Source organism: Sorex araneus, chromosome 1 (genome assembly GCF_027595985.1).
Source record: "Sorex araneus isolate mSorAra2 chromosome 1, mSorAra2.pri, whole genome shotgun sequence".
In the NCBI taxonomy this organism is placed as follows: Eukaryota; Metazoa; Chordata; class Mammalia; order Eulipotyphla; family Soricidae; genus Sorex; species Sorex araneus.
Genome location: NC_073302.1, coordinates 4,352,202 through 4,364,727, shown reverse-complemented (window position 1 = coordinate 4,364,727; position 12,526 = coordinate 4,352,202). Strand labels below are relative to the sequence as shown.

At 53.2% G+C, this 12,526-nt stretch overlaps 1 protein-coding gene across 1 annotated transcript; it reads left to right on the top strand.

The window, feature by feature from the left end:
* The first annotated feature begins 543 nt into the window (after positions 1 to 543).
* Positions 544 to 8,202, top strand: SET (SET nuclear proto-oncogene). Its single transcript, XM_055132472.1, has 8 exons — positions 544 to 951; positions 2,219 to 2,276; positions 2,913 to 3,055; positions 3,225 to 3,328; positions 3,447 to 3,560; positions 5,857 to 6,027; positions 6,114 to 6,260; positions 7,304 to 8,202. Exons 1-8 carry the CDS (start codon positions 879 to 881, stop codon positions 7,325 to 7,327), a joined length of 834 nt encoding a protein of 277 aa, XP_054988447.1. The 5' UTR covers positions 544 to 878; the 3' UTR covers positions 7,328 to 8,202.
* The last annotated feature ends 4,324 nt before the right edge of the window (positions 8,203 to 12,526 follow it).

Sequence of the window (12,526 nt, the reverse complement as noted above, 5' to 3'; positions counted from 1 at the left end):
GCGCCGGGCCGGTCGGGCCGGGCCCGAGAGCACGGCTGGAAGCGCCGCCTTCCTCCCCGCAGGAACAGGGCGGCCTTCGGCCCGGCGTCCGGGCGCCCACGGCGGGCCGCGGGGCGCTACGACTAGGCCCGCGGCCTGGGGGGCCCGCGGCGCGCACCCCGCTCCCGAGCCGCCCCGCGCCGAGGGGAAGCCGTTCCGCCACCACGTGACGCGCGCCGGCCCCGCCTCCCGGGCCGCCGCGCGCCCGGAGCGCGCAAAAGTCCCGGGTCGGCTGGCGCCGGCGGCGGGGGGAGGGGCGCGCGGCGCGGGGGGCGGCCCGGACGTCGCGGCGCGGCTCCCTCCCGCCTCGCGGGCCGGCCCAGTGTGTCTCGCCGCCGCGCCGTCCCCGCGTCCCGGCGCCGCACAGCCAATGGCGCGGCGGCGCGAGCCTCTCCGGCCGGGGGCGGGGCGTGCGCGCGGGGCCTGGCGCGCCTGCGCCCTGCCGCCCGCCCCGCGCCGCCGGGAGGAGGAGGAGGAGGAGGCGGAGGAGGAGGGGGAAGAGGTGGAGGTGGAGGCGGAGGCGGCGGAGGAGGCGGCGGAGGAGGCGGCTCGGAGAGCGAGCAGCGAGCTGGAGCGCGAGCGTGAGTGAGCCCGGCCGCGCCGCCGCCCGCCGCCGCCGTCGCACCGCCCGGGCCGGGCCCGGCCGCGCCGCGCCAGCCCCGCCCTCGTCGCCAGGCCGCGAGGGCCGCGCGCGCCAGCCGCCGGGGCGCGAGCGAGGAGAGCGAGCGCGGGAGGAGCGGCGGAGCGAGCGGAGCCGCGCGTGTGGCGAGAGGGGAAGCCGCTGCCGCCCCCCGTCGCCTGCCCTTCGCGCCTCCCCGCCCCCCGCGCGGAGCAGCACCATGTCGGCGCCGGCGGCCAAAGTCAGTAAAAAGGAGCTCAACTCCAACCACGACGGGGCCGACGAGACCTCAGGTGAGCGGCGAGGCGGGGGCCGCGGCGCCGCCATCTTCGCCGGCCGCGGCGGCGGCGGCGGGCGCGGGGCGCGCGGGGGGCGGCGGGCGCGGGGCCGCGGCGCCGCTTTCTGCCCCCGCGGGGCGCGGGGCGCGCGGGGGCGGCGCGGGGGGCGCGGGCGCGGCGGGCGGGGGCGCTGCGGCCTGCGCGGCGCGGGCGGAGACCCCCCCTCCCCTCCCGCCCGCCTCCCCTCCTCCCTCCCGAGAAGCCTCTTTATTGTGCTCCGCCATGATGCCTCGCTCCCATCAGCCGCCGCCGCCGCCACATGGTGCGGCCGCCCGCGGGCCGCGCCGCCGCCGCCGCCGCCGCCGCCCCCCGCCCCGCGCGCGGGCCCCGCGCCGCCGCCCCCCGCGCGCCGCCGCCGCCGCCGCCCGCGGGCCGCGGGAGCACGCGGCCGCCTCTCCGGGGGCGCCCGCCGCGGCCGCCGGCGCGGAGGATGCTCGGGCCGCTCCCCACGTGGGCCGCGGCGGCGCGCGCGCGGCTCGCCGGCGGGGGGCCCCGACAATGGGGCCGCCCCGGAAATGGAGCCCGCGCTCGGGGGGCCCCGGGCGCCCGCCGGGCCGCGTGGGGCGGCACAAAAGGGCACCTCCGCCGGAGCACACCCCCGCGGCCGCCGCGCCCGGGCCCCGGCCGCGTGGAGGGGTGCGCCCCCGGGCGCGTGGGGGTCGCCCCGCGAGGCCAGCCCCGCCGCGGTGGGGGGCGCTGGGGAGGACCGATGTGGATTCCCAGGGTCCTGTTGTAAGGAGGTAAAAGTCCAGGGGGTTCCTAACGCCTTCCCTTTGTAGCCCCGGGCGAAGGGGCCCCGGGCGCCGGCTCCAACTCCATAGAAAGGGAGTGTTCCCCGGAGCTCGGGGTGGGGTCCCCGGTTTTGCTTGTGTGGGTGGTTTGAGTTACCATGGGGCAGGCTGGTCAATGATAAATCCTCTGAAATTCCGAATCAGGTTTATTCCGTCTCTTGTCCGGGAAACTTTACTGATTGGCCTGTTCCTTGTAGTAGAACTCTTTTAAAAAAGAACACGCACTACACATGTTTTGAGTCTCGTCAACAGGATTTGTGAGCGGTCTTTTAATTGAAAAGCGATTTGTCTACTACGCATGTGAACACGTGGGGAGTGTGCCTTGTAGGGGATTTTTTTTTTTTTTTAAAGCATCTCTCGGTGTCAGTCACACGGTGTTGCTTGGTCTGTCTTCAATCAGAATCGAGCCTTATGCATCTTTTCCTTTACAGAAAAAGAGCAGCAGGAAGCGATTGAACATATTGATGAAGTACAAAATGAAATAGACAGGTAATGCTTTCTGTTGATCTGGGAGGAATCGGAGGGACATATCGTGGGCCTATCATTGAGACTTGGAGAAATAATTCTAGGCCTTGGCCAAGTGGTGACTTACAACAGTGGAACTATTAGACGATCCCAGTGTTAATTTTTTTTTTTTTTTTTGGTGAAATATTTGAGCAGAGCTACAGAATTTGAAGGCGAGCCCTCTGACCTTGTAAAGATGGGTTTATTTTCAAGGGCCGCAGATGGCCTGGTGGGAGGCTCTGGGACGATAGTGACAGTTGAGTGTGATGGATGGCAGCAGCCCCACTGCCTAGTAACTTCGTTTCCTGCTCAGAGTTTCTTACGTGTGTTTCTGGTCTTTTCTAAAGCGCTATGGCTGGAGGGATCTGGGAGGAGGCTCCAGGTGCAAGTGTAGATGTACAGTGTTGCCCAATGTAACCCAATTGTTCCCGCGTGCTTTCCGAGTTGCCTACCTAGTCTAATCAGATTGGCGGTTCAGTTTTAACTTGTTTCTGGCTAAATAAATCCAGGTGGCCGCCTAGTAGATAGCCCTGGAAGCTGGGAAGGGGAAAGTGTTCTTTGTTGTCTGATTCTGTGTTTGTCTAAACCATCCTAGTCAATACATCTCTCCTTTTCCTTCAGACTTAATGAGCAAGCCAGTGAGGAGATTTTGAAAGTAGAACAGAAATATAACAAACTCCGCCAACCATTTTTTCAGAAGAGGTCGGAATTGATCGCCAAAATCCCCAACTTTTGGGTAACAACATTTGTCAACCATCCACAAGGTAGGTTGTGGTGGGGGTCCTTAGGGGAGGGCGGGAGGCCCTGTAGGTGCACATCTCAGGGAGAGCGCGTCCTCCCGGGGGCTCCCTTGGGTGCTTAGGAAGGGAGACTCTTGGTTTTCTCGGTCCGGGCAGTTTTCTTGCGGGTCTGACGTGTGCTTTGCCGGTGTAGTGTCCGCGCTGCTGGGGGAGGAGGATGAAGAGGCGCTGCATTATTTGACAAGAGTTGAAGTGACAGAATTTGAAGATATTAAATCAGGTTACAGAATAGATTTTGTGAGTATCATTAACATCTTGTTCCTGTCTTGGGAATTAGCCCAAGTTTGGGTTGTGTGAGTTATTTAACGTTTTGTTTTGTGTGTGTGTGTTTTTTTTTTCCATGCACTTATTACAGTATTTTGATGAAAACCCTTACTTTGAAAATAAAGTTCTCTCCAAAGAATTTCATCTGAATGAGAGTGGTGATCCATCTTCAAAGGCCACTGAAATCAAATGGAAATCTGGAAAGGTACGGGGGCTAGGGGAAATGTCCATTTGTGCATTTGACTTAATTGACCCAATTGCAGTAGCAGCGTGTTCCGTTATAAATTCTTGAAATATATAAAATCTGCAATGTGTAAAAGCCAAAATTATAGCCTGAATGTATTTTGTTTTTGTATATTCTTTTGCCTCACTTGGTGGTGCTCAGGGCTTACTCCTGGCTCTGTATTTGGGGATCAGTACCGCAGTGCTTGGGACGTATAAGGGGTGCGGGGGATCTTCCCCTGGTCAGCCGTGTGCAGGACAGGCTCCCTACTTTGCTATCTCTCCAGCCCTAAGTACGCTTTTTGCAAATTAAGCGCATGGGTAGGGTGTGGGGGGCTGTGTTCGCACCGGGAAGTGTTCAGAGTTCACTCTCGGCCCTGTTCAGGGGACCGCTGTAGTGCCTGAGACCAAGCGCAGGCCAGCAGGTCAGTTGCACATGAGTCACACTCCACCCGCTGCCCGGATCTCTGATCTAACTGGATATATTCTACATTCTCAGTGGGTTTTTTTGGGGGGGTCAGGGGTGCGGAACACCTGCCAGTGTTCAGGGTTAGCTCCTCACTGTGCTCAGGAATCACTCTTGGGGATCATTTTGGGTGCTGGGGAATTGAACATTATTAGTCCATTATGTTGGTAGTTAAAGTAAGTGTCCAGGGGATAGTACAGCAAGTAGGGTGTTTGCCTTGTATGCGGCTGACCGGAGTTCGATCCCCAGCATTCCTATATGGGCCCCTGAGCACTGCCAGGAGTAACTCATGTGCTCAAAGCCAGATGTGACCCAAAAAAGGTAGGATAGGCATCAAAGCCAGTGCAGTGTCCGTGCTGCTCTGATCCTTAGTACTGTGTTTGGTCCCCTGGACACCACCCAAAATTACCTCTGAGAACAGCTAAGAGTAAGCCCCTAAGAGAAGTGGTGTGGTCCAAATAGCCCACCCACTCCTAACATGCAGAGCTGGTTTTACAGAAAATGTACATGGGATTGTTACCATAGTACAGTGGACAGTGTGTTTGCCTTGCACATGACAGTCCAGGGTTGATTCCCATCATCCCCCTAGTCCCATCATGAGTAAGTTCTGAGCACCGCTGGGTGTGGGCCCCAAACAAGTCTGTGATTTTACTACAGAAAAAAAATGATGAGAACTAACACTTTTTGTTGGGGTGGAGTGAAGAAAATGTTGCTTTATTTTTGGGGGTTTCTATACGGGGGGTGCCAGACCTGCTGATAGGTGTTACTCCAGCCAGGAATCTCTCCTGGCGGTGCTTGGAGACTTAACGGGATGCTGGGGATTGAGCCCAGGTCAGCCAGGCACAAGGCTCTTGACCTGCTCTTGACCTGCTACGCTACTGCTTTGGCCCAGTTTTTTTTGGTTTGGTTTTGGTTTTGAGACCACACCTTGCAGTACTCAGCACTGTGCTCAATTCTGTGCTTGGGGACTTTTCCTGGCGATGCTCGGGCCCACTTGATAACCAGGTATTGATCCCGGGTCTCTGCTGGCAGTGCATTTGTTGTCTGTTGTCATCTTTCTGGCCCTTGTCAGATTAGTGTAGTAACAGTCTGTAGAATGTTTCTAGCAGGGGGCTTTATTAATACATTTGAATGTTGCGGATCATGATCTTGCCAAGGGAGTTGAGTATGAGAATACGTGTGAGTTACGGCATTTGCCACTAAACTTCATCTGAAATGTAATGGGGGGTCAAACCGAGTTCCTCGCCTGGGAGTCATGCTTCACCGCCAAGCCGGCTCCTGATAAGACGATCTGGGAGGGGTCTGAGAAATAGTCCAGGGGTTGAGCTCCTTTCCCTGCTCCTGGCTAACTCGGATTTGATCCCTCCTGCTGCAGCTTGTGGGTCATGTCTGTTTCCCCCAAAATAATAGAACAAAACATGGAGGGTCCAGAGAGACGGTCCAGGTGTTAAGGAACTGGACCTCCTTTTGGGGCCACACCCAGCATTGCTCAGGATGGCGCTGCACCCAGGCATCACTCTGGTAGTGCTCAGGGACCATGTGGGGTGCCGGGGATTGTGTGCCCTGCTGCTGTACGTCTCCCCGGCCCCAAGGCATTTGGTTCCCCAGCTCTGATCCCCGGTGCTGTCCAGAGCCATGCCAGGAATGAGCTAAATCTAGCTGGTGTGGCAGAGAAAACAAAAATAAACTAAAGTGGATAATAACTGATCTGAGTTTTTTTGGCCATTGATTTAAAATTATTGGGGAAAGCTTACTGTTTTGGTGAATATGTATCCACATTGAGGTCTGGGATTTCCCTCCCCCCCCCATGTAGGATTTGACGAAACGCTCAAGTCAAACACAGAATAAAGCCAGCAGGAAGAGACAGCATGAGGAACCCGAGAGCTTCTTCACTTGGTTCACTGACCATTCGGATGCTGGTGCAGATGAGCTCGGCGAGGTTATCAAAGACGACATCTGGCCAAACCCCTTGCAGTACTACTTGGTGAGTTGGAGTGTTCTTCTGTCCAAGGCTGTCCTGTGTCTGTTTGAAAACTAGTTCTGAAGGCTCCTGTTACTTATTTTTAAAAGGTTCCTGACATGGATGATGAAGAAGGGGAAGGAGAAGAAGATGACGACGATGATGAAGAGGAAGAAGGATTGGAAGATATTGATGAAGAAGGGGATGAAGATGAAGGTGAAGAAGATGAAGATGATGACGAGGGAGAGGAAGGAGAGGTAAAAGAAATTTTGATGCCCCTGCTTTTCTTAGAGAATCCACTGTTCCTGGGGAGCATAGATACTTGGCAGTGAAGATGCCGTGGCTTGTTGGAGATATTTGGGGAAAGGTCAGCTCTGGTTGGATCTTGTGGGGCCACGCTGGGTCCCATCTTAGCACTGCAGTCATTAGTTCTATTTTGAATTTGAGCCACACCCGGTGGTGCTCAGGGTTTACGTAACTCCCAGCTCTGCACTCGGGATCACTCCTAGTTGGCCTGGTAGACCACATGGGGAGCCCGGGGCCAAACCCCTGTGGCCGAATACAATGCAGGTGCCCTGGACCTTCTCTCTGGGCCCAGGAAGGCTGTTTGATTTGAGAGTAAAGACTTATTTTACTTATTGCCTTTGGTCAGAGTGGTTTTTTTTTTTTTTTTTTTTGATTTTTGATTTTTGGGTCACACCTGGCGATGCACAGGGGTTACTCCTGGCTCTGCACTCAGGAATTACTCCTGGCGGTGCTCAGGGGACCCTATGGCATGCTAGAAATTGAACCCATGTCGGCCGCGTGCAAGACAAATGCCCTCCCCGCTGTGCTGTCGCTCCAGCCCGAGTCAGAGAATTTTTGACCTGCTCAGCTCATAGTCTGTGTCAGAGCCTGCTCGTGCCAGCTCGTACCTCGGGACATGGCGCAGTGCTGGTGGGAACTCGCTCTCTTCAAGTAACAAAAAAAGTGTTTCGAACAAAGTAAAAATTATTTCTTTTTGGTGGGGGGAGGGGGCACACTTGGCTATATACTGGGGCTTACTCTGGGCTCTGCCCTCAGGAATTTCTCCTGGAGGGTCTCCGCATACCATAAGGGGTTCCAAGGATCAAACCCAGGTCGGCTGTGAAGACTTGGTTTGAGCTGAGAAGTTGACTCTGAAGCCAGGCCACTGGGTCTCCATTTATTTGTTGGGTTCAGGTTGTTGTACAGGTTTATGGGGTCCTTTAAGACAGTCGGGGCTGACTTCTTACCTGGTGATGAACTGATGCCCACCCGTCTTGTTTCTTGTTTTTAACAGGAGGATGAAGGAGAAGATGACTAATGGAACACTGATGGATTCCAATCTTTTTTAATTTTCTCCAGTCCCTGGGAGCAAGTTGCAGTCTTTTTTCTTTTCTCTCTCCCCCCCCACCCCCACTCCCAGTGCTCAGTCGCCCTGTTTTTGAGGTCTCTTTTCTCTCCTTTACACCATGGTTCTCAACTTAATTCGGGGAAATACCTTGAACAGAGTTCAGTGGGGAAAGACTGCTGGTTTCTGTTCCAAATTAATTTTTATCACTTCTCGTCTCAACACAGACTTTATGGAATCCACACCACCGTGCGCTGTGGGAAAAAAGAAAGACCTTCTGCACCCTTAGCTCTGCTGGAAGCTGGAGGGGCCAGGCCCCTGTGTAGTAGTGCATAGAATTCTAGCTTTTTTCCTCCTTTCTCTGTATATTGGGCTCAGAGATGACACTGTGTCTCTATGTGAATATGGACAGTTAGCATTTACCAACATGTATCTGTCTACTTTCTCTTGTTTAAAAAAAGAAAAAAAATCTTTAAAAAAAATGGGGTTATAGAAGGTCAGCAAAAGGGTGGGTTTGAGATGTGTGGGTGGGTTAAGTGGGCATTTGACAACATGGCTTCTCCTTTGGCATGTTTAATTGTGATGTTTAACGGACATCCTTGCAGTTTAAGGTGACACTTTTAAAATAAAATTCTCTCCTAATGATGACTTGAGCCCTGCCACTCGATGGGAGAATCAGCAGAACCTGTAGGATCTTATTTGGAATTGACATTCTCTATTGTAATTTTGTTCCTGTTTTATTTTTAAATTTCTTTTTGTTTCACTGGAAAGGAAAGATACTCAGTTTTAAACGTTAAAAAGTGTACAAGTTGCTTTGTTACAATAAAACTAAATGTGTACACAAAGGATTGATGCTTTTCTCTCAGAATAGCTTATTTGAGATGAGTTTTCCAGGTTTGACCCATAAAACATTGTCAAACTGTCACCCTGGTTCATTTTTTTGATGGTGAATTTTGTGGTATATCCTCAGGCTTTTGTGGATGAAGCAAAGGGATTGGATCATGTATGTCTCAGTAGCTGGGGAGCGTCTTGGGTGCAATTTGCCCTCAGTTGAAGCTGTTCACATTGACTTGGTCCGATCACTCAGTATGAATATGTTGTGCCCTTGATTGTATATCAGATCAGCCGTGGGCCTTAACCTGTACCCCAAAACAGCGCCTGCCATCACACTAGGTCTGCTGCTCTAACGCCAACTTACACTGGGGTGACCGCTGGCATATCTACCTGGGCGCGCTCATACGTGGCCAAGGAGACAGGCTCCCAGAGTAAGGTGTCCGGGTTGCTGAGAAACTCCGGAATTCATACATTTCTCTGCGCCTGCTCTGGCATTCACCTCTGGAGAGCTGTCCGGCTTGGGGTGACGTGCTTAACTGTCAAATGCCGTTGTGCAGAGTATGGTGGGAGAAGTTACCTAATGCAGATAGGCTTTTTAATGCTTTAAAATATAGTAGCTAAGTAAAATGCCACTTTTTCAGAGATGAATTAACAGCCTGGTCAAAAAACTTTGATGTATGAAACTCAATGGAATTGCCCATCAATAGGCAAAGTGTAACACAAAGCTGTCTTCTGAGGAGGTGTGCTTTGTGCGGGCCTCTGCCCAGTGAATACATCGCTGTATGTGGCCAGGAATCTTGCTCCAATAAAGGAACATAAAGATTTTTGACTGGGGTCATTTTGCCTTGTTTTGTAGAGAAGTGTTGGTGGTTCTGAATTCAGAGAAGCTAGCCTCTAGATTTTCTGCTGTCAGGGCTCGGGGAATTATGTCAGTGGCTCAGACAAATAGGTTTGTATGTTAGGATACAGTCATGGACAAAATAATCTGGGGTTCATGGATTTTATTTTTTTATTTTTTTATTTTTTATTATTTTCTTTTTGCTTTTTGGGTCACACCCTGCGATGCACAGGGGTTACTCCTGGCTCTGCACTCAGGAATTACACCTGGTGGTGCTCAGGGGACCATATGGGATGCTGGGAATTGAACACTGGTCGGCTGTGTGGAAGGCAAATAAATACCCTCCCCGCTGTGCTATTGCTCCAGCCCCCGGATTCATGGATTTTAAACACTTGAAAGAATTTGGGAAAATCCCAAGTCACTTGAACTAGTAGTAAATCTGATTTCACAAGGGTAATATTTGAAAATGTTTCCTAGAGTCCAAAACGGTATTTTTTGGGCATTGTTTATAGTCAAAGTTGATTTGGCTTTGGGGCACACACAGTGTTCAGGGAGTGACAGGGATCACTCTTGGGACAATTTTGCGGGCCCATGAGGCGCAGGGGGTTTGATCTTGCAAGGTCTTAGGCAAGCTGAACACCATGTCCCCTGGGCTGCCTGGCTGCCCCCTTGGTCAGTCTAAGTTTCTTGGTGAATATGGTCACCTAGGAGGTGCTGTGCCTGCTGCCCGCTGCCCCCTCCCCTTCAGGGTGGCAGGGACTGCAGTCAAGAGTTCCTATTTTGATTTTTCTAGAAAGAAAGCATTACCAAAAGCTATGTCCCACCTCGGCTTTTGTTTTGGGCCACAGCTCTGGCAGTTCTCTGGGCTCTGTTCTTGTGCTGGGGGCTAGAAGGAAGCAAGGAGAGCGGTACTGATGTTCCTGGCAAGGTGGGCACCACATCCCACGGTCTCCCGGCGTAGCTTAATAGCTTCATTGGTTGCCACATAGAGGACATGGCCTGGGATTTTTCTTTTTTGGCTTTTGGGTCATACCCTGTGATATTGCAGGGGTTACTCCTGGCCCTGCACCTGGGAATTACTCCTGGAGGTGCTCGGGACCATATGGGATGCTGGGGATCAAACCCAGGTCAGCCATGTGGAGATGAAAGTCCTCCCTGCTATTGATTTGGCCTCTTTTTTGGTGAAGCAAAATTTTCATTAAATGGGGCTGGAGTGATAGTACAGCAGGTAAGGTGTTTGCCTTGCATGTGGCCAACCCGGGTTTGATCCCCAGCAGCCCATATGGTCCACCAAGCACCACCAGGAGTAACCCCTGAGCATTGCTGGGTGTGACCCAAAAAGCAAAAATAATTTTTTTCTTTTCATTAAATGTTGCTTAGTGAGGAGATAGAAGGAAAAGTACATGTTTGGGGGAGAGCACAGGTTCTCCAGAGTGGAAACAGACGAGTGAGGCAGTTGGAGGGAGGGCTCAGGCTGAGCAGGCCTGCCTGTGGTCTGTTTCCCGAGGGTGGGTTGGGGAGCTTGGTTTGAGACTGCGCTGTTAGTTCCAGGAGCTCCTGGAGGGGCCCACGGAGCCATCAGCTGGGCTCCAGCCCAGGTCCCCCACGGGTCAAGGCTAGCCCTTTGGCCTCTTGCCTGGCCCCTGTTTCAAATCCTTTTACACTGAGCCCTTCCTGATAATGAAGGATGAAAGCATTGAGCATCTTTTCGATGACCAGATAGCCATCTGGTATTGAAAGGACTAGCATTTCAGAACTCCCCACCACAGGAGTGCTCACAGAAACAAAATGTCTGGGGTGGGTGGTAGTACAGTGCTTACCTTGCATGCGGTTGAACCCTGTCCAATTGCTGGGACAGCATTGTCCCCTCAGCACTGCTGTATGGCCCACTGCTGTGTGAGCTTCTCCCCAAAAAAAGACATTTAGATTTTTTTGTGTGTGTGTGGGGGGGAGGGTCACCCAGCGATGCTCAGTGGCTACTCCTGGCTCTGCACTCAGGAATTACTCCTGGCGGTGCTCAGGGGACCAAATGGGATGCTGGGAATCGAACCTGGGTGGGCTGCGTGCAAGGCAAACATCCTCCCCGCTGTACTATCGCTCCAGCCCTGAGCCGTTTAGTTTCAGTAGGTCTCAGGAGAGAACTACAGTGCATAGAACCACAAGGACTTTGGGGAGCCATGCTAGCACGTGCTGGGGATCAGACAGGTCAGCACATGGAAGGCATCTGCTCCACCTGCGGTACAAGAATGGAACTGACAGACGTGGCAACCTCATGAAGTGCTGACATGCTTTATAGTCAAGACTAGCCAAGGGGCTGAAGTGATGGTCCCACTGGCTAAGCATTGGTTTGACCCCCAGCATCACTGGGGAGGTTCCCCTCCCTCCCTCATGTACCCCCGAAGCTATCAGTGAATTCCTAGTAAGTACCCTTGAACTGATGGTTACAGTCTGGACAGGGAAAGTGTTCAGTGGAAGTGTTTCCCTTTTTAGTTGCTAGGAAGCTTCGGGTCTGCTCAGATTCTTCCTTGTTGCAGTTTCAAACCGTCAGCTGTAGACGGTTTGCACTGCCCACCTGCTGGCCGTGGACTGTGGACTCAGGGAGGGCTAGTCAGGCGCATCCCTGAGCACAGGCTTGGTTTCACTGTGGTTGGCCCAGTCTGGGGTCGTTAGATAAAGTGGATGCAGCCTTGTGACCCACCTTTAGACCCGGAAGTGCTAAGCTACAAAACCCAGAAAGCCAATTTTGGCTCATCCACATAATTCAAGTTCCTTGTTTTTTGTTTTTTTTTCTTTTCTTTTTGGGTCACACCTGATGATGCACAGAGGTTACTCCTGGCTAATGTACTCAGGAATTACTCCTGGCGCTGCTCAGGGGACCCTATGGGATGCTGGGAATCAAACCCGGGTCAGTCATGTGCAAGGCAAACGTCCCACCCGCTGTGCTATCTCTCCAACCCCCAACTTCCTGTTGCTAGGTGTGGTTGGTGATTAGGATGGCAAATAGATACCCTCCCTCCCAAAAGGGGCAGTTTAGCCAGTTCATGTTTTGGGGCTACCCCCGTCAGTGCTCAGGGGTTATTCTCATCTCCGCTCCCTATGGGAAGCCCACACTTCCTGCTTTTAAAGCACGTGCTCAAGACCTTTGAGCCACCCAGCCCTTCGGGTTTCATTTTATTTTTTCGTTTTTGAGTCAGTACTGACGCCTGGCTCTGGGATCACTCCTGTCGAGCTCAGAGGACCATATGGGGTGCCCCAGGGATTGAGCCCTGATTGGCCACCACGGCAAAAATCCTGTTGGGCCACTCAGCGGTGCTCAGAGCTTACTCCTGGCTCTGCTCAAGGCTAACTCCTGGGAGAACCCGAGTGCGCTCTGTACTGCTGTTCAGGGCGCCTGGATTCCTTTTTTAATTCTTTTCTTTAGTCACCTTGAAATTACAAAGTTATTTCGTGATTGGCTTTCAGATACAGTGTTTCAACACTGATGCCTTCACCAGCCCATT

What these genes read in the sequence shown, in the direction of transcription:
- SET (XM_055132472.1), top strand. Translation starts at nt 879, where the DNA reads ATGTCGGCGCCGGCGGCCAAAGTCAGTAAAAAGGAGCTCAACTCCAAC. An exon ending in CAGGTTACAGAATAGATTTT is followed by an intron (nt 3,329 to 3,446) that starts GTGAGTATCATT and finishes CACTTATTACAG; the next exon opens with TATTTTGATGAAAACCCTTA. An exon ending in ACCCCTTGCAGTACTACTTG is followed by an intron (nt 6,028 to 6,113) that starts GTGAGTTGGAGT and finishes TATTTTTAAAAG; the next exon opens with GTTCCTGACATGGATGATGA.